Source organism: Heloderma suspectum, chromosome W (assembly GCF_057233095.1).
Source record: "Heloderma suspectum isolate Gila_16-S chromosome W, 16-S_ref, whole genome shotgun sequence".
Lineage (NCBI taxonomy): Eukaryota > Metazoa > Chordata > Lepidosauria > Squamata > Helodermatidae > Heloderma > Heloderma suspectum.
In genome coordinates, this window is record NC_139475.1 from 66761563 (window position 1) to 66781866 (window position 20304).

The 20304-nt window shown below is 48.1% G+C and overlaps 1 protein-coding gene across 5 annotated transcripts in view; it reads left to right on the forward strand.

The window, feature by feature from the left end:
• Positions 1 to 20304, forward strand: part of LOC146334127 (AP-3 complex subunit delta-1-like) — an 87734-nt gene that overhangs the window by 20354 nt on the left and 47076 nt on the right. The window contains exon 2 of one of the 5 annotated variants that reach the window (XM_084825229.1): positions 20149 to 20215. The exons of the other annotated variants lie outside the window; for them this stretch is intronic. Within the exon in view, the coding sequence (XP_084681355.1) occupies positions 20149 to 20215 (67 nt within the window). The remainder of the gene's footprint in view (positions 1 to 20148; positions 20216 to 20304) is intronic. 5 annotated transcript variants of the gene reach the window in all.

Consider the following 20304-nt stretch of genomic DNA (forward strand, 5'->3'; position numbering starts at 1 on the left):
TCCAAAATTTGATTTGCCCCTCAGGCTGAAAGAGGTTCCCCACTGCTGCTCTAGCTGATCTATAGTGGAATACTATCTGTGCCTTGGTATGTAGCTCGGGTGCTACTGGTGTAACAGCTTGTGATTGAAATTTGGGGAAACCATTGACTGTCCCACATCAGTGTCTCTTTGAGGTAGGATTGGATTTGTCAGGCTACTGGAAAATGATTTCTCACTTATTAGCAGCCCTGCCTTGTGCAAGGCTTGTGGGAACATTTGCTTCCATTAGCATAGAAGCTGGTGTTGGGAATAATATCACTGGAGAGACTGAGGTGGTTGTTTGGAGCACTTTTAAATGACTCCCAGATATGACACTGCACTTCTCACAGTGCCGTGCCACCCACGTGCTTCATCCTCTCTCTCGTGTGTGTGTCCATGTTGACTGAAGAATTGATTCCTGGTGTCAGGTTTCCCGATCCCCCCAGTGCACATGCTCAGGCAATCTGACACTGGACACCCAAATCAGTGAGATTTCTTTATTGCAGGGAATCCCACGGCAAAAGCTTAATGGTTACACTCTTCAGAAATCATATAGCCAATGGTCAGTAGCTATAGGTGCTGTGTAATTCCAGAACAGTTCAAAGCTAGGAGCCCTCTTTCTGGAAGCACCCAGAGAGTGTTTCATGCACACAGGCAGAATCAGACAGATAAGGGGAGTTGGCTGCAGGCATCTCGGTGGTGCTGGGCCTCTCTCTGAGGATCTGATGAGCGGGTTGCGGATCTGCTATCAGAGAGCAGCGTGTGCTCTTTGCCTGGACTTATGCCCTACTTCAGCCTTCTGCAACCTGTTGCCCTCCAGATGTGTTGGACCACAACTTGTCCAACACGTCTGGAGGGGACCAGATTGTAAGTTTGGAAATAAGTCAAATATTCCAAAAATGCCCTAATGCCTCCAAGGCATTTGCCCCCAAAGGAAACACAAACCCCAAAGAAGCACTACCCCTGAAAGTTCTTGCTGCTCCAGGAAGCAGGGAGCATGCACACTGGCGCCACCTTCTAGCATCCCGTAGCAGGAGGGGCAGAAGAGCAGACTGCAATCCCCCATGGTGGGAGACGAGACAGGGAAAGCCATTTCACATCTGCCGTGGCGGTCCTGGAGATCTACGTCAAAAATAAATCCACCATCACTGTACCTTGTGTTTGCGATTCTCTCGCGCCATTCTTCTGAGAGGAAGTCTCCTCTTTCCAGCTACAATGACAGGAGAGAAGAACGGATCTTGAAATTCCCATTTTAACTTGGCCAGTGTTAGCATTACATATCAACTACAATGCCCCAGGAGAGGGAGGGAGAGACAGAAAGAAAACATCTACGGAGTCCAAGTCCTCGCTGGTTCTATTACTTTCTTTCTGCCAACCATTCATCCAACCTCAATCCTCTGTTTTGATACCACATTAATTACTACAGCAACATAACCAGTCACTTGTCTTGTTTGTAAGCCCATCTAAGATCTCACGATGCTAGTCTATTTTTTCCTCTGACTTTTTTATTGCTTAACCAAAAGCAGCTGCGGAGGCTACAGTCTTGGGCGGGGGGGGGGGCTGTTTAACCATTTCCCCTTCAACCATTTCCCCACTCCCCAGTATCTCCCACCACCACCTCCTGAAGTTGCAATTCCACCCACCATGGAATAAAGAGACAGGTAGCCATAGTCTTTCCCTTTCATAGCTGGGGAGGGTGGATTTTGAGCAGGACAGCCAGAGGTGGAAGAGTTAAGCAGCGTCGCTCACCCCCACAGGTCAGGAGTACCACCTCCAAGACTGCCTTTGATAGAAGAAAAATGGGGGGGGGGAGCGCGCACGCACGTGTGTACACCCCCCCCCCGAACGCCAATATATAGTTACAAGATTTTAGAGGTTTTGGTATCTACTCTTAACCTAGTATTTGAATTGTGGTAGGACCCAGCCTAGTACTGGGAGCCAGTGGAGCCAGGCTGTTCTTTCTGTGGCTGTAGAAACCTTACGAATCGAGAAGGTTGTTATTGTCCGTAAGGGCCTGCCAAACGTTTTGAGCCAGTATTGTGTAGCGTCTAGAGCAGCCTTCCCCAACCTGGTGCTCTCTAAGATGTATTAGGACTGCAACTCCCAATGGCCCTGCTGGCTGGGAATGATGGGAGTTGCAGTCCAACACATCTGGAGGGCACCAGGTTGTGGGAGACCCGGGTTCAAATCCTCAGCCATGAAGCTCACTGGGTGACCTTGGGGCTGTCACTCCCAGCTTAACGCACCTCACAGGATTGTTGTAAGGATATACAACCCCCCATCCCCACCCCCGGTAACAGCTTGGAATCTTCTAATTAATCCAGGCTTGTTAAAGGCCAAGCACCTGGTTGCTTGCAGCGAGGAAGGATCACCTCCAGGTGACCATAGGCACAAAAGCTTCTGGAAACTAGAAGATGGCTGGCTCTTCAAGGCACTCATGCAACTCAAGCTACAATTCAACAGCCTATTAAAAACATTTTGAGGCTGTTAGCCTGAATTAAATACATTTATAAAAAGTGGGATTTTGTGAATATATTTCGGGTATTAACATGGCGCTGAAATGGGGGGGGGGTGCACAGTGGTCACACACCTCTATCTTCTGCCTGACTTTTTTCTATTGGGGGCAAAGATTATATCAGGAAGCTGCAGCATGCCAGAATAATTGGAGCAGCAGCCGCCGCTGCCACATATGTGGCCTCCATAAAAACTGCTCCCCACAATCTCGTTTCTGCGGTCTCAGACATAGAAACTTAATCTCCTTAGTGAGCAATGCATAGACGGGACTATCTGCAACAGATATTTTTCATTTTCCTAGGCAGTGAAGGAGCCCCGATGTATCGAACTGTAATTGGCTCAACAAAGACAGACTTCAGAGCACTGCCTGTCCACTTCCCTTTTATTTAATTTATTAGAATATTTGGGTCCCACACTTTCCATTCCACTAAGGAATGTTAAAAGCAGCTAACATTTCCATCACACACACACACACACACACACACACACAGCATTAGTGTCCAAGGAGGGGAGCATACAGTCCAAGAGCCCTTTGGAACAACAGTGCTGTTAAACCAAACAACAAAACACTGTCAAAGAACAGCCCATGTGGCAGAGAATTCCAAAACCTGGGAGTAACCCTTCCCCCACAACTGCAGCCCTGGATGGGATGCAGAGCAATGCCTTCCCCAAGAACCTGAGTGGCTGAGCAAGAATATGCAGAAGTTGGGCCTTTGAATACCATAGTCCTAAACAGCACAGGACTCTAAAAAGGTAACCAGCACTTTGGGCTGGGCTCAGAATCAGACCAGAAGCCAATGCAGATGATGCAATAGTGGATATTGTTCCAGATATTTATTTAAGCTCCCTATTTCAGTGCGACTTCTCCAATTCATCAGGAGTTTTCCAAATTTAGGCCGCAGCACTGAGGCAGGTTACGCTCTTCCCCCCCCCCCCCCCCCGGTAGGCCTACCCAGAAGAGTCTGTGGAAATGATGTTCATGGCAACCAGAGTCTGAGCCTTGGCCATGAGAGGCAGCTGGCATCTCAAGTGGAGGCAATGGAAAAACATACGACTTGAGGACTACACACATTAAGAAAGCAGCAGCTTTCCAGAAGTCTGCTTTTCTAGAGTTTTGGACTCCAAAATAAATCTGAAAAAGAAACCAGCACACAGTGCCCTACACAAACACACACACGCACACATGGGAAGAGCTCTGGCCAGGCTGACTGGCTAAGTGCATGACACTACATGCACAAAATCTCGTTCCAGCAGCCTCCATGCAGTACACTTGGCACAGAAATAATTGTTTGCTCTGCCTGGAAAAGCACACACAACTATTTTTAAAATAATTATAATAATTTTTAAAAACCCGAAGGAGCAGCAGGAATCCAATGCTGTGGGACATGGCTCCGTTTCAAAGCCGCAGGAGGCACTGGAGGGCTTTTTCAAATATCTGAGCGGCTGAAAAGTTCCCGCTGAAAAGGGAGCGTTAAGTATATCTATCTGGAACAAGTTAATATCCTGCTGGCTGTTTTGCAGCAAAAGAGCAGACCGTTAAACTGCCCTTTTGCACAGGGGTGGAGGGGGGTGGGCAGAGAGCGCGGAGAGACTGCAAAAAGCCCCAACTAATTGGGAAATGCTAACAAAGCTCGGAGCAGTAGGTAAGGTGCACGTCTGGGAAAAGATACAGAATAATCGGTAGGGGAGACGGTGGTTTCTGTCTCCCCAGCCAATCCCTGCAATTTGGACCCGACCCCACACCCCATTTTGGAATTCTAGCTCTCTGAACTTTGCCCCCAACCAAGTCATATCATATTTACTCATTCACAATACATCTTCTCTGTCAGGGTGGACACTGAGCCCATAGAATCCCAGAGTAGTTCTGATTCTGAGGTGGAGCAGCTGCTCCTGGGAGAGGCGCGCGCTCATCCTTCCCAGGGCCAACACCTGGCAGAGATTCCTCCCACCAGCATTCCTGACATAGATAGCGGTCCCGGGAGTGAGGGAGCGCAGGAAGAGGGCTTGCTGGATGCACGACGCCGACGCAGGGAGCGGCGCCAAATGGAGGGCACGGAAAGGAGGCGTAGTGCCCGGTTGACGCGCAAGCAACGGTTGCGCCCAGAGGTTCCAAGGGAAAAGGGGAGGGACTCTCCCTAGCCCATAAGTTCAGGGTCTGCCAGTGATTCTCCTTCAAACGGGGACCAACTGTTCCAACTGAGGGCATAGGTACTCTGCTGCTCATAGCTAGTCGCTAATAGTTGTTAAGTTGTAAAAAAGGAATAAAGCTTTGAAAGGAATCCCTTTGTCTGTGTCTGGACTTGGCTACTGGATTAGACTGAAAGAGGCCGCCAAGGAGTCCTTGACATTCTCCCCTTTGCCTGAAAAAAAGAAGTTGTAGCAACTCAACTTCTTGCATTTCTCCTCATTCAGATTAGGGAGGTGAATTTCAGCAAGAATCCAGAAAGGGGAAGGCAGGACAGTATCTCCGTGCCGAATACCTTCCACCCCGATATCTAATCCAGCCCGCATAAGGAAAAATTCAACATTATTAACGTAGCAGCCGATTATAATTCTCCCATTGTACATTGTACTAGTATATCTGTGTCCATCTCCTCTCCTAAAGCATACAGATAATTGAGCAACTTATTAGTTTATTAGGGAAATTGGGAGGAAGGCAATAGGTGAGAAGCATTAAGGGAAGAGAGAGAGACCTCATTACAACAGACATGCTAAAAATAACCACTTTACTGCCCCGAGATACCTGGCTAGCGTTCAGTGGGGGATACTTCTGTGTAGGAACCACAAGAACGCCATCTGTCTGTATTAATTGCAATGAAGAGCTTTTCGCCTTAACTCATTAACGGAAACACAAGCAGAAATGCCCAGAGGGAGCATCTAGCCAAGCTCTAAATCACCGGAGGATCTGAAAGTTAAGGAAAAAGGTGCCTCTTTCAGAAGGAATTCAGAGGCTAAACTTGCCATACGTGGCAAAAAGAGTTTTTTAGCTGCTGAGCTTTTGAGCCAGCAGTCGCATTCACATGTCACTTTATGACATGAACAATGGCTTCATAAACGAGAACATGAACGAGCACTGGGCTGGTGCATATAGCCCTCTCACTCTCACTCCACCCCGCTCTTTGTACGAGCAGGTAAACCAACCAGGAAAGGGAGAGCTGTGTGTGATATCCCAACGCGGCTTGTTTACTCTGCTCAAACAAGCTAGGATTGTAGACCGGCTTTAAACAATGTGGGGGTTGGACTTGATGGCCTTGTAGGCCCCTTCCAACCCTACTATTCTATGATAAACCAGGGTTTGTTGTTGCATTACAATTCCCGGCTTGTTTGGGCACAATAAATCATAATGCAAGGTTCGGATGTCACACAAGGCTCTCCCTTTCCCCATTCGTTTACCCCACTCATGCAAAGGAAAGGGTGAAGTGGGAGTAAATGGCTTGTGTGCACCAGCATGCAGCTTGTTCACATTCTGGTTTATTAAGCAATAATTCATGGCTGATGTGTGAATGTGGCCACTGATTAAAGCTCGGTGGCGAAAGAGCTCTTTCTGATATTTGCAAGTTTAGCCTCTGAATTTTTTCTAAGAGAGAAGAACCCTTTCCCTTAAATTTCAGACCTATAGATGACACGAGGCTTTCACACAACAACAATTTCCTTCACTGTCACAAGGACTAGAACCCCATTCGGGTTTTCAGAGTCCGGATTTCATCATCGTAGCCTGTAAAGTACTTGGTGTGTAGCCTTTGAAGCTCCCACACCAAAAGGAAAAATGTTATCCATATTAGGGTTGGGGGAAGAGTTGCTTGTTTTTAACGGTAAACGTTGTGGTTCAGTTTCACTCACTGTGTAATCTGCGTGTTTTTTCCCATACCATTTCATCCACTTTCTGAATTCTTTGTCCATCGTCTAGAAAGGAGAGGGGGAGAAGGGGGAACACACAAGAGAAAAAATTGCCATTAGTATTATTTATTTTATTTTATTTGAATTACACACACACACACACACACACACACTGCTTAATATAATAAAATCTCTAAGTGGTATACATATGATGATATTCAAATCACAGCTTAAAATACTATTAAAAACAATTTAGACTACAACAACAATGAAAGCAATTGAAAAAACCAGTAAAATGAAGCAGCAGCATGATTCATTACAATTAAATCAGACTTGTTACTTTTTCAGCAAACTGTGGAAAGTAACAACTAGGATAGCACTTTTAACAAGAGCTGGTCACCACGCACAAGGCTTGCACTAACAGAATCATAAGATTTTAAGGATTGGAAGGAGGCTGAAGATCATTTAGTCTGACCCCCAGCAGAAGCATGGCAGAATCTCCACCAAGAGACAGGGTAGGCAGATGAGCAGTTGGGCTGACAACCGGGAAGTTCAACTCTGGCATTGTCATTCGAGGAGTGGCCATCGCTCAGTGGTAGCACACACATGTTGCGTGCAGGAAGTCCCCAGATCAAGCTGTGGTGTCAGGGCCCAGCTTCAGTACTGCGGTGGGCCTTGTAGGTTATAGCCAGGATCTGATTGGAAGTAGCCTGGAAGGGCTTGGGCCTATTCAGTTTCTGGAATGTCAGCATCTGTGTGAGCTTCTCTCTGTCAGTGTGCTCAGAGCAGAGCCAGCGGGAGTCACCCAACTCCCTGTCCGCCTGCTGGTCTGGCCTTGGCAGGCAGGGAGGCTGGAAGCTGTCGGTGAGAACCTGACACAGGTGGGGCGGGGTTTGCGGAAGGGTCGCCCAGGTTGAAGCGTCACTGCTGGAGGGCTGAGCAGTGCCGCCCTGTTTAGACACGGGCCTTGCTGAAAGGCTAAAGGCCCTCGTCTGTCCAGGGATCCGGAGGGGGTGTCCTATGGTCACGCCTTCCCTTTTAAGCTGATGCCAAGGCGAAGAGCCTTTGCTAGGCACATCTCACCTTCATTGCCCAAAGCCTTCTCTGTTTGGATCCATCATCGTCTGGGCTTTTGGAGGCTGTCTGCACATGGACTGGAACTTTGGATTGCTAAGGACTTGCCATGAAAAGTACTGTGAGGCTTTTCATAGACTTGAACTCTCATTGCTGTGGATTGTGTGTCTGTGTTTGTAGTCAGCTCAGTGTACGGCAGGCTGGGTTTGACCTATGACTTTTGGACTTCTCTCTGCCAGAAATCATGCAGCGTGGAGTTGCCAATGCAAAAGCGGTGGCCTGGAACTCCTTGCGTGTGTGGGTATGCCCTTCCCTTGACCTTGATGGGCCTTGACCAGGTAGCCTGGAGTTAACAACAAAAGATTCAAAGTTGGACTCTCTATGGGTGTGGGTTGCTTAAGCCCTTCAAGAAGTTACCCCTTGTTTGCCTGATGGGTTCATTCCAGGAATCATTCCCTTTCCTGTCCAGGGTTGGGGCCCCGTGAAAGGATTGTCTGGGTTAGGTACCCAGGAATCCAGAGTCCCTTCCCTTGTGTTCAGAACCGTGGAGATGGCAACGGAGAAACCACGTTGATGAGGATCTCAGTCACGGTAGTAGTGTTTAGCTTTAGACTGTTCTGGAATTACACAGCACCTATAGCTACTGACCATCAGCTATATGATTTCTGAAGAGTGTAACCATTAAGCTTTTGCCGTGGGATTCCCTGTAATAAAGAAATCTCACTGATTTGGGTGTCCAGTGTCAGATTGCCTGAGCATGTGCACTGGGGGGATCAGGAAACCTGACAGCATGTTCCTAGCAAAGGCTCTTTGCCTTTGCATCAGCTTAAAAGGGAAGGCGTGTCTGTAAGACACCCCCTCCAGATCCCTTGACAGACAAGGGCCTAATTTAGCCTTTCAGCAAGGCCCGTGTCTAAACAGGGCGGCACTGCTCAGCCCTCCAGCAGTGACGCTTCAACCTGGGCGACCCTTCCGCAAACCCCGCCCCACCTGTGTCAGGTTCTCACCGACAGCTTCCAGCCTCCCTGCCTGCCAAGGCCAGACCAGCAGGCGGACAGGGAGTTGGGTGACTCCCCCTGGCTCTGCTCTGAGAGCACTGACAGAGAGAAGCTCACACAGACGCTGACATTCCAGAAACTGAATAGGCCCCAGCCCTTCCAGGCTACTTCCAATCAGATCCTGGCTATAACCTACAAGGCCCACCGCAGTACTGAAGCTGGGCCCTGACACCTGGAGGCAGAGCTGCTGCCTCAGTGAGTTTTACCTGTGGAAGGCTATCCACCCCAGACTGGTCCCTGGGGAAACCTCTAGAAGGGGCTTGTTAGGAATTTCTAGCCATGAATGAGGATTTGATGAGTCTTAACATCTCTGTACTGGAGCAGCGTGTTGCTCATACAGCTCATTGTGCACTTCCACAGTTGTGCCATAAAAGATAACGAGAAGACTGCAGAGACTGAAATAATGCCCAGCCTGGACTTCAAGTATTATAAATTAACAGCCACAGTTCTTTTGGACTATATGCCCCAGCAAGCATGGCCAGTGGTTGGGGACTATGGGAGTTGTAGTCCAAAACATCTGTAGGGCACAAGGTTGTCTACCTGCTTACCTGGGAGCTTCTGTGCTGTCTCCCTAATTCTGGCCTAATTCTAATGGGAGATGTGCCTCATTTTGCACAATGCCTTGTGAGAAGCACCTGTGCTGCCTTATTCAGTCCTGGCTGCTCTAGAATTTGTCTTTGTGCATGAAAGATCCATGCCAATCCACAATAGTGGCAAGGCAAGCCAGGGCGTAGCTTACAGCACCAAGCCAAGAGTGGTTAGACGAGTTGGGCAGGGGTGAGTCCTTTCATTTCTTTCGCCTTGCACAGGACTGGGTCAGCACCCATCTTTAGTCTTGTGACCTAACTTCATTGGGCAAAGAGAAATGTGAGGGCTGTTACTGGAAGGTCTACAGCCAAAAAGGGAGTAACTTATCTGTTCGCCCCCCCCCCCCCGTATTTTTCATGGATATTGTGGGTACTTTTATTAAGCTACTAGAGGCTGACTAAGTACTTTTCAGATTTCTTCACCTCTCTGCTTTTTCTCCCCCTCCACTTTTCCTTCCCATCACAGCCTCCTCCCTCAGGCCTCTGCATGCTTCTCTTCTAGGTCCTTAAGCCTCCTCCTCCTCTATGATCTGGGCAGCTCGGTTAGCGGCAGCTAGAAACCTTTCTTCCTGCCTGACCCACACCCCCATTACACTAGGCCAGCTCAGCATATCAAAACCAGATGCTTCCTTCCTCGCTGCCTCAAGGCTCATGGGTAGACTTAATGCAGTTTGCTGGAATTATCTTTTGGTTTGTTGCCAGATGTCATGGCTGCCTGGCTTTGGGGTGATTGCTTAGTTCATCTCATCTACATGTTTTGACCTTCAGGATTCCAAGCACTGGGTGACAATTGCCAAGCCTGAATTTTTTGCTCCTTCTGTGTTTTAAATACTTTATCTTCTCAACTGCTAGATGAGCTATTGTTGCTCAACTGGAATAATTTACATGTTAGAATAAATTAAAATATACTCCCCTTGGGCCAACTGCAGATCTAAATGTAATGACACGCACGCTCCAGAGAGGCTGCTCGGTTAATGAATTAGACTCCTTAAATTTAAGGCTGGCAAAAATCACACCTCACTTTCAGCAGCTTCACATGACAAAGCAAAGTGTGATTTGGGTGGGGAGAGGGCAAGAGAGACTGACATACTTGGGAAGAGAGGCTGAGTGTTTCTTTTTTTACACAGAGGCTTAGACAGAGTTCATGCTGCTGATTCTCCCCCCCCCCTCCCCCTGCCTTTGCTAATGCAATTCAATTTCTAGTCCATGGGCCACAAGGGGTGGATGTTAATATCTGGAGTGGATAAATGAGGTAGTCTTTATTTGATTGCCTATAACCCTTATAAAATTATTAGCCGTGATGGCCAGCAGTAACTTTACATTTATGTTTTTTGTGTAAAAATAAAACAAAAATACAGAATACTCAGTTAAGGCAGGGGTGCAGAACCTCAGGCCCAGGTGCCAAATCCAGCCCTCCTAGGCTCCCAGTCTGCCAATTGTTCACTCCTGTGCACAAAGTTCTGTTGCACGGATGTACTTATCCAGTGTTTGCATTACAAGATGAGTAGAACAAGATGTCTAATATGCTCTTTCCAAAATCATGCATCAGGGTACATCATAAGGACAAAACATGTCCTTCTTCCCAAAGCAGGTTGAGATGATGGGCCACTGAGTCATGCCTGTCCATCCAAGGTTGGATAAATGGAGGGTTCTCTGCCAGGGGACGTTAAGACACATGTGCACACGCACAGAGAGAGAGAGAGAGCGCACACGCACTACTTCCAGGTGCTCTGTGCCCTCACCCCAGGAGGGGAATTACCCTACAATTTCAGAACCACTACACACAAGGCCTTTTAAAGTGTTCACAGGAGCTGGATCCTGCATACCTACAGGCAACAAGAACTCTGGTTGATCTCCCAGGTATGCTTAGAATCATGAGAGAGTGTCTTCTGAGATAATTTTCTTAGGTTACTCCAACCGTCACAAAGGTCAGCTGTTATCGTAAAGGTAGACTATGTCCTCTGATTATATAGCAGTGGCTTATACATGTCCTACTTTCAGGGGAATTCCTAAGTGCTACGCAAGAGTCTAAATTCTGTACCAAGGTTATTCAGAATCTGCTCTCAGAAAAGCAAAGTTCTGCCAGCTCTATAAATAAGCCAACATGTATGTGTGCTTTCATTTGCAAAATCTATATTGCTCTAAATCATTGAGGGAGGCAGTAATGGAGTGCACACCCCACAGTCTGAAGGTTTCACCATGCTTTTTCTGGCTGATGTTTCTAGCCATAAGGGCTAGAAACATAAAGTTCTTGGTGCATCTTGTCAGGAGTGCTTCTGAGCGCAGGGAGTGGCAGAGTAGTTCAGATTCTGAAGAAGAACCGCCAGACATGGGGGAGGTATGTTCCCAGGCTAGTCCAGACATGGCTAGGCAGACTCCTCAGGTTTCAGAGGTCCAGCTGCAGGAGGAAGGTCCCTCTTCACCTGCCCCTGTGAGAGACAGCAACCAGGGAGAGGCAGTGTTTGGCAAGTCTGAATTAATAGATGCAAGGCACAGACGCAGAGCCAAGTCTCTTGTCTGTGATTGATTTTGGCGTTTGAAGTTCAGTGTGGGTAAAAGGAACCCTGACATCACTCCTCAAATTCTATAACCGCCTCAGCTGCCCAGAGGTCTCCTGCACTTGTAAATGGCTGCCTATTCTCCATTGTGGCTTCGTCCCTGCTACCCTTGCCTCTCCCTTCCCTTATAGAAATTCAGATTGTACGTTCTTTGAGATAGGGGCCTGCCTTTGGCTTATGTTGCTCTACAAAACACTGTGGCACTACATAAATATCACCCAACGATTGGGCGTTTCTCCCCTCAGTTTTTAACTTCAGTTGTGCTTGCGATTGAAAAGGTCTTTTCACTTGAAGAAAGTGTGTCAAACCTCAGGCCCATGGGCCAAATTCAGCCTACCTGTGTTCCAGTCTGGCCCTCTGGAGTTCACCAGAGGGTCTGTGAGGGAAAAACTGGAGGCTAAAATGTCAGGGTCCCTGGTATTGGGTACCTAGGCACACCTACTTTAAACAGCCCCAGTTTGGCCCTGATGGGGTAGGCGAGGTTTCTTTGGGGACTGAGACCAGAGTGTTTACATTCATCCAGATTTACTTAAATTCTATAAATAAGGTTTAAAACAATGACATAAGCAAAATGCATTTATTAAAGAACGATGAAGAAAAGTTTAACAAGCACACAAACCTTCAACCAAGCAAAGCCATACTCGCAAAGCGCTACGTTACCCAAAACGGGAAAGGGACTCTCTCCCAGCCCAAACCCTGGCTTCAACCATGGCCTATAACATAGACCACAGTGTAGCAGGGTCAACCCGGAGGAAAGAAAGAAGACCCAGATCTCTTCTGTTTACCCCATTATATACCCTCTCAAAGTTGGTGTCCTTCCCTCTAATACATATTCCAAAATCTTTACAACTATTGGTCCATGTCATTCTATACATCCCATCTCATGACACATTTCCCAAATATTCCCTTCTACCTCTTGTTTACTGTAAAACAGGTCTATGTTCTCTTTTTATGTGGTCAACAGCTCCTTTTTTCTTCCCTTTATTTCCAGACAGCGGAATCCTAAACCACAATACGTTATCTATGACCTCTTACTTTTTACCCAGTTTCCTTATAAGGAAGACACAGTTGATAAGGTTGGAAGGTTATCAAAATTCTCTTGTCAGCATCAATCATGCTTTTAATACAGTGGATCTTACTCCCCTACTTGCCTTGTTGCCCATTAGCTTTAACCCCCTCCCCATATTGTAAAAAAAAAAGGTGTCCCCAACCAGTCGTGTCCGACTCTAGGGTGCGGTGCTCATCCCCGTTTCTAAGCCGAAGAGCCAGCGCTGTCCGAAGACGCTTCCGTGGCCATGTGGCTGGCATGACTGAACACCGAGGTGCACGGAACGCTGTTACCTTTCCCGCCGAAGCGGTACCTATTTATCTACTTGCAGTTTCTTGCTTTCAAACTGCTAGGTTGGCAGGAGCTGGGACTGAAGACGGGAGCTCACTCCATCACGCGGCACTCGGGTCTCGAACTGCTGTCCTTCCGGTCTGCAGTTCAGCTTCTTAACTACTAAGCCACCGCAGCCCACTACCATATTGTACTCAAATGTAAATTTGAGTACAATATGGTACTCAAATATTGTATGGTACCCAAATTGTACTCAAAAATGTACTTGAGTATGGTACTCAATATGGTACCCATATTGTACTCAAATGTAAATTGCAAGGCCCAAGAAAATCCTTACAGGTCACCCCATTTTCCCTGCCTGCCGATCATTTGGTGGGTTCCTGACTTTTGTGTTGTCGTGTCTGTCTCTCTCACTCACGCACACCATTCTAAAAGGTTGAAGTGCTTAGTTATTGGCAGTAAGAGCTTGAAACTGAACTATTGCTGCTATTTTGGCCCCACCCCCTTTGCCTTTCTCCCTGCCCACTCAGCCCCCAGGAGTGTCTCCAGAATTGAATGTGGTCCTCGGGCAGAAAGAGGTTTGACACCCCTGACTTGAAGGCTTGCTGTTACCGAATTTAACCACACACGCATCTTAAACCATCACATTAATTGTGGCCTGGGCAATTACGTCTTGCACAACAGAGCAGTGGCTTGTTGGCAAGTGCAGATGTAGCCCCACCCAGAGAACCAGATACAGATGTGATGGATTCCATGCCATCTGTTTTCTTCTGCTGCAACACAGCCACCGCAAGGTACAACGTGTTAAGAGATCTGTTGCATAATGTACAAGGGGGATCTTTCAGCATCCCTTGTTTCAGATGGGATTGTAAAAAGCTCATGGTTTGCAGGTAGATGCTTGCTTGCTTGCTTGCTTGCTTGCTTATTTATTTATTTATTTATTTTATTTACAAATTTTATGTACCGCTCCACATCAGAAGATTTTGGAGCGGTGAACAACATGGTAAAAGAATAAAACAGCAGGTTAAAAGAGTTAAAACATTTTTTAAAAAGACAAACCCCAACAAAGTGGGATTTAACAAACCACGGCTGGTCATGCAAGGAAGGCCTCTTGAAATAACAATGTCTTCAGGAGGTGCCAGAAGGAACACAGTGTTGGCAGCTGCCTGACCTCTAAAGGCAGGGAATTCCACAGGAAGGGGGCCACCACACTGAAGGCTCTTTTCCTAGTGGATGCCAACTGGGCCATTGATCCATGTGGAACCACCAGGAACATGCCCTCCGATGTCCTCAGTGACTGGGCAGGTTGGTAAAGAAGGAGGTGCTCTCTCAGGTGTCCTGGTCACAAGTTGTTTAGGGCTTTGTACACTAGTACTAATACCTTAAACCTGGCCTGGTAGCGAATAGGCAGCCAGTACCGTTCCCTCAGCAAAGGAATTACACGCTGAAAAGGGGCAGCTCCCGACAACAGCTGAGCTGCTGCATTCTGCACTAGCTCCAGCTTCCAGACCAGCCTTAAGGGAAGCCCCACATAGAGCGCATTGCAGTAATCCAGTCTTGAGGTTACTAATGCCTGTACCACCGTGGTCAAGCCATCCCTGTCCAGGAGAGGCCATAGCTGGTGAACCAGCTGAAGCTGGTAAAAGGCACTCCGAGCCGCCGCAGCCACTTGGGCCTCCAGTGACAATGATGGATCTAGGAGTACCCCCAGACTACGGACCTGATCTGTCAGAGGAAGTGCAACCCCATCAAGAACAGGCAATGAGCCTACCTCCCGGACCCGGGAACCACTCACCCACAGGGCTTCCGTCTTGCCAGGATTCAGCTTCAGTTTATTGGCCCTCATCCAGCCCATTACTGAGTCTAGGCACTGATTCAGGACTTGCACAGCCTCTCCTGATTCAGATCTCACAGGGAGATAGAGCTGCGTGTCATCAGCATACTGATGGAATTTCGCTCCAAATCCCCTAATGACCGCTCCCAGCGGCTTCATATAGATGTTAAACAACATTGGGGACAGGACGGTACCCTGCGGCACCCCATAGCTCAATTGCCAAGGGGCCGAGGAATAGTCACCCAATGTTACTCTCTGAAATCGGCCCCATAGGTAGGACCGGAATCACTGTAGCACAGTGCCTCCAATACCCATCCCACGGAGTCGATCCAGGAGGATACCATGGTTGATGGTATCAAAAGCCAATGAGAGATCGAGCAGAATTAACAGGGTTGCACTCCTCCTGTCCCTATCTTGATAAAGGTCATCCATTAGGGCGACCAAGGCTGATTCAATCCCATAACCAGGACGAAACCCGGATTGAAATGAGTCCAGATAATCAGTATCCTCCAAGAGTGCCTGCAGTTGGTCCACCACGACCCTCTCAAGTACCTTCCCTAGAAAAGGGGTATTTGCGACTGGGCGGTAGTTGTCTAATAATGTTGGGTCCAGAGTGGGCTTCTTCAGGAGTGGCTGCAATACTGCCTCCTTAAGGACAGCAGGGACCACCCCTTCCCGTAGGGAAGTGTTTATCACTCCCTGGACCCACCCAGTCATACCCCCTTGGCTAGCTTTTATTAGCCAGGAGGGACAGGGAACAAGAGGGCACGTGGTTGGTCACATTATTGCAAGCATCTTGTCCACATCATCAGGCCGTAACAACTGGAACTGATCCCACAAAATTGAGCAGATGGTGGCATCAGACACCTTGACTGGTACTGCACTAACAACAGCATCAAGTTTGCTGTGGAGACAAGTGATTTTGTCTTCAAAGTGCGATGCAAAAAGGTCACAGCAAGTCCTCGACGGGGCCAAGGCCCTATTTACTGGGGAAGTTGTTAACAACCGCCGGACCACCTGGAAGAGCTCTGCTGGACAGCTACTTGAGGATGCAATGGAGGCAGCAAAATAAACCTTTGCTGCCCGCACTGCCTGCACTGCCACGCAGTAGGCATGATTATGCACTCTAGAGCGTGCTCGGTCGTCTTCACTTCGAGTCTTGTGCCATTTCCACTCTAGCTGATGTCCAGCCTGTTTCATTGACCGCAACTCCCCGGTATACCAGGGAGCAGAACGGGCTCCACAGTGCCAGAGAGGGCACTCAGGTGCAATCAAGTCAATGGCCCTCCACATCTCACTGTTCCACGGTGAGGCTAGGGCCTCGGCTGGATCACCAGCTCTCTCCACTCGAAAATCCCCAAGAGAATTCAGAAATCCATTGGATTCCATCAGTCTCCTGGGGCAGACCATCCAAATAGGTCCCCCACCCCCGCGGGAGGAGAGTAACGCCATAAGTTCAAATCTCACCTGGAAATGGTCTGATCATGACAAAGGGGTTACTTGGAGCCCCCCAGTCTTCAGACTACCCATCTCACAAGTTGGAGCAAAAACCAAATCAAGGGCGTGCCCTGCTTCATGTGTTGGGCCGATGATATACTGAGATAGCCCCATGGTTGTCATGGAGGCCATGAAGTCCTGAGCTGGAACTCCGGAGACAGCCTCAGTGTGGAAGTTGAAGTCACCCAGAACCACCGTCCTGGGTTCCTCCAATACCACACTTGCAATTGCCTCCACCAGCTCAGTCAGGGAGGATGCTGGGCAGCAGGGTGGGCGGTACACCAGCAGCATCCCCAATCTGTCTCTATGGCCCAACACCAGGTGCAACCCCTCAAGGTCCGCTCCAAGGTGGAGTGGTCTCTTGGTGATAGAGATGGAGGTCCTATGAACCACGGCGACTCCCCTCCCCCCAAGTCCTCCAACCTATGTTGGTGCTGCATTGCGTACCCAGGTGGGCAGAGCGAAGTCAGGTTGACTCCACCCAGCTCACCCACCCAAGTCTCAGTAATACATGCCAGGTGCTCCTCCTCAAGTTGTGTTCATGGGGTTTTCTTCTGTGTTTTAAACTTGTACAGAAAACAAATCAACATGCCTGCTGCTGCTTTCAGTATCTGTTAAAATGATGTTCTCTTTGCTATGCCCTGAAGCACTGGGGAAAAGTAGTAACTATACCGTATTTGCCTGCGTTGGGTAATGGCAGGTGATGCCTTGGAAGAGACTCTTCTAGCCAGCCATTTCTGCTAAGCAGGACTAAAGTAGTTAATGCTCTCTTCCAGAAATGGCAGCACTGTCCCTTTTCAGGAGGTCTGTGGAATCCATTTGTCTGACATTTGTATCTGCTATTCTTCCAAGGAGCTTAGGGCAGCATGGATCGGGTTATCCAGTTGTATTCTCATCATTAACTATGCCAAGTAGGTTGGGCTGAGGCATGGCAATTGTTCCAAGGCTGCCCAGAGAGCTTCATAGCTGAGCAAGGACTTGAAGCTCAGTCTTCCTTACCTGTCCACTATGCCTTTCACACTCCTCCAGTATGAAAGTCAGTGAGCTGACTGACTTTCATGTCATTTGAAGAATGTCATTCAAATATTCAAGGATTCTGTTGCACGGTTGCCATTTTGCACACCAGTTCCTTAAATCAGTAGCTCCCAAATGTGGCGCCATGAAAACTTAGATTCCCATGAGCCCCAACATTCCCTGACACTGGAGGCCGCCTGTTGCATCTCTCCGCTGGAGAGAGATGGTTGACTGAACTGCCCTCAAAGGAAGCCTCCTGCTGAATCTCTGCATGGTTCACTGCTCTGGCCTCTGAGGGGTGGGACAGTCACTTCTGTCATGTCTTTGCATCAAATGTGATGGGATCATCATTATTTTAGTTATTTAAAACATTCGTACCCCACTTTTCAGCCCCCAAAGACCCCCAAAGCCCATTAAAAATGATCAGGAAGCTTACAGTCTAAAATACACTTCCCAAAAGGAAAAGGGTTTGGGAGGGAGAAAGAAAAGAATAAACTCAGGCACTCATTCTTAGTTGCATAGCTCAGCAGGTCATGGAGTTGGATCCAAGCACAATGGAAGGGTTGCTCCTTCCTCTCACTCTCATGGCCTCAACAGTGGCAATTGGGTAGCTGGAGGGAGGAGGCTGTCAGCTTGAGCTGGATCCAAGTAAGATGGAGAGTGCCTGGCTGCTGCTTCATCTCCCTCTGATAGCCTCAGAGTCATCCAGTCTTTCCCCATGCAGAGATGTGGCAGAACTAGCTGCTCCCAGTTGTTGGGGAGCATATCCAGAATGCTTCCTGCAGAGAAATAGTGGATGGGTTCCTCTATGTGCAGGTAATTCTTTGTTTCACACACTCTAAATCTTTTTTGGCTTAGGCGTGAGGTGTCTGAATTGAAAACTTGAAACTCCAAATTGTGCTTCTGCTATCATAGGTTCTAAGAAGATGCCTTATACCAGGTCAGACTATTTGTCCATCTGGTCTGGTATTGTCTACTCCAGCCTTCCCCAGCCTTCCCCAACCTAGTGCCAGATGTTTTGGACTTCAACTCCCATCAGCTCCTGCCAGCATGGCCAGTGGACAGTACCAGGTTGGCGAAAGTTGGTCGACACTGACTGGCAGCAGCTCTAGGGGGTATCAGGCAGATGTCTCTTTGCAGCCTTGCCACTCGAGTCCCTTTTTTAACTGGAGCTGCTGGGGATTGAATCTGTACCCTCCTGCATGCAAATCAGGTGCTTCACTTCAAAACTATGGGCCTGCTAGGGATGTCAGAGAATTCTGCCACGGATCTCGGTGAGGCCGAATGCCAGTGTATTCGGCCCCCCGAACTCCATGGCGGAACGGCCTGCCGCCCCCCACAGATCCCCCCCAGGACGAGACTTACCTGGGGCGGATGTTCCGGGCGGCGGCTTTGGCGGCAGTGGCTGGTCTTCCGACTGGCTGCCACTGCCATTTGCAGTCTGTTTTTTTTTCTCCCATTCGTGACAGGCTACGTAAAGACTTACGTAGCCTATCACGTCTGGGTTAAAAAACAAACAAACATTCGTACGCAGCTGCCGCCGCCATTTGCGTTCCTTATTTTTGGCTGTCTTAGTCTACGTAAATATTTACGTAGACTAAAACGGCAAAATTAAGGGGGAACGCAAATAGCGTAGCGGACGCTATTTGCGTTCCCCCTCATTTTCGCCATCTTACTCTACGTAAATACTTACATAGAGTAAGACGGTGAAAATAAAGGGGAACGCAAATAGTGTCCGCTACGCTATTTGCATTCCCCTTCGTTGTCTTCGTCTTAGTCTAAGTAAATATTTACGTAGACTAAGATGGCCAAAAATAAGGAACGCAAATGGCGGTGGCTACGGCCGCTGCCATTTGCGTCCCTGCTAGCCAGCGGCCGGATGTCCGGCTGCTGGCCGAGCTGGCCGGTGGCTCTGCGGAATCCCCACTGAGCGGAGCCAGCTGGCGAGGATTCCGGAGGGAGGGAGGGAGGGAGGGAGGGAGGGAGGGAGGGACGGAGCGCCTCCCCCCTCAGCGGATCCCGGCGGAGCCAGGTAAGCGGGGTTTCGTACATCCCTAGGGCCCGCCAAAGAATTTTGGAAGGCTGGAAAGTGCTGTCTTAAGTTTATATGCAGTCTCTGCCTTTAACTCTTTGAGGGTTGATGTTTGCAGCGTCTTCATCTTGGTCTTGATCTGATCTCCCAGTAGCAGCCTCATGTGCTTTTATGATGTGCTGTGGCAAATTCCCATGACTGGAAGCACATTGGTCACATCAGTGTTTTCGAAAAGAGACAAATAGTCTGCACTCTTGGGGTCTGGACAGGAGGAGAATCTGAAACCAGCTGGCAGAGAAGTGTATAAAGCACAGGATAGAGCCAAGTTAACACCATAGCAAAGGCTGAATGAGTAGTTTGCACGACCCTCCATATATCTTGCCAATCCAACATTAAAGGTCAGGCATTGGGGAACCCGGTCCTATCTGCCGGAAGCCCCACAATTGCTTCTTTCAATATTTTTAGACTTCTGTCATAGAAAGGGGCTGTATGTTGACTTTAAGGGTGCAATCCTATGCATGTTTAGACAGGAGAAAAAAGTCCTGCAAGTCCCAGCATTCCCCAGCTAGCCATGCTGGCTGGAGGAATGCTGGGAATTAGAGAACTTTTTTCTGTCTCAACATGCATAGGATTGCACCCTAAAATGCTACTGAGTTGTCATGTCTTAAAATATTAACAAGTATTCAATTTTTTAAAAAATTCAACTAAAGTATTGTATTGGTTTTGAATATAATATTTAAACCATGCTAACGGTGTGCAATTGTTTTCCCTAATTACATATTCCAGTTTGAACACTTCTGGCAATTGGGAAAAAAACCTTCAAAGATCTTGTACAGCATATAAAATTAACATGGTATAATTTTCTTTATTCTGTTGACCGAAATAAGGCAGACATGCTAGATCACATCCCAATCAATTTTAGTACATTGGCAAATTTTCCAA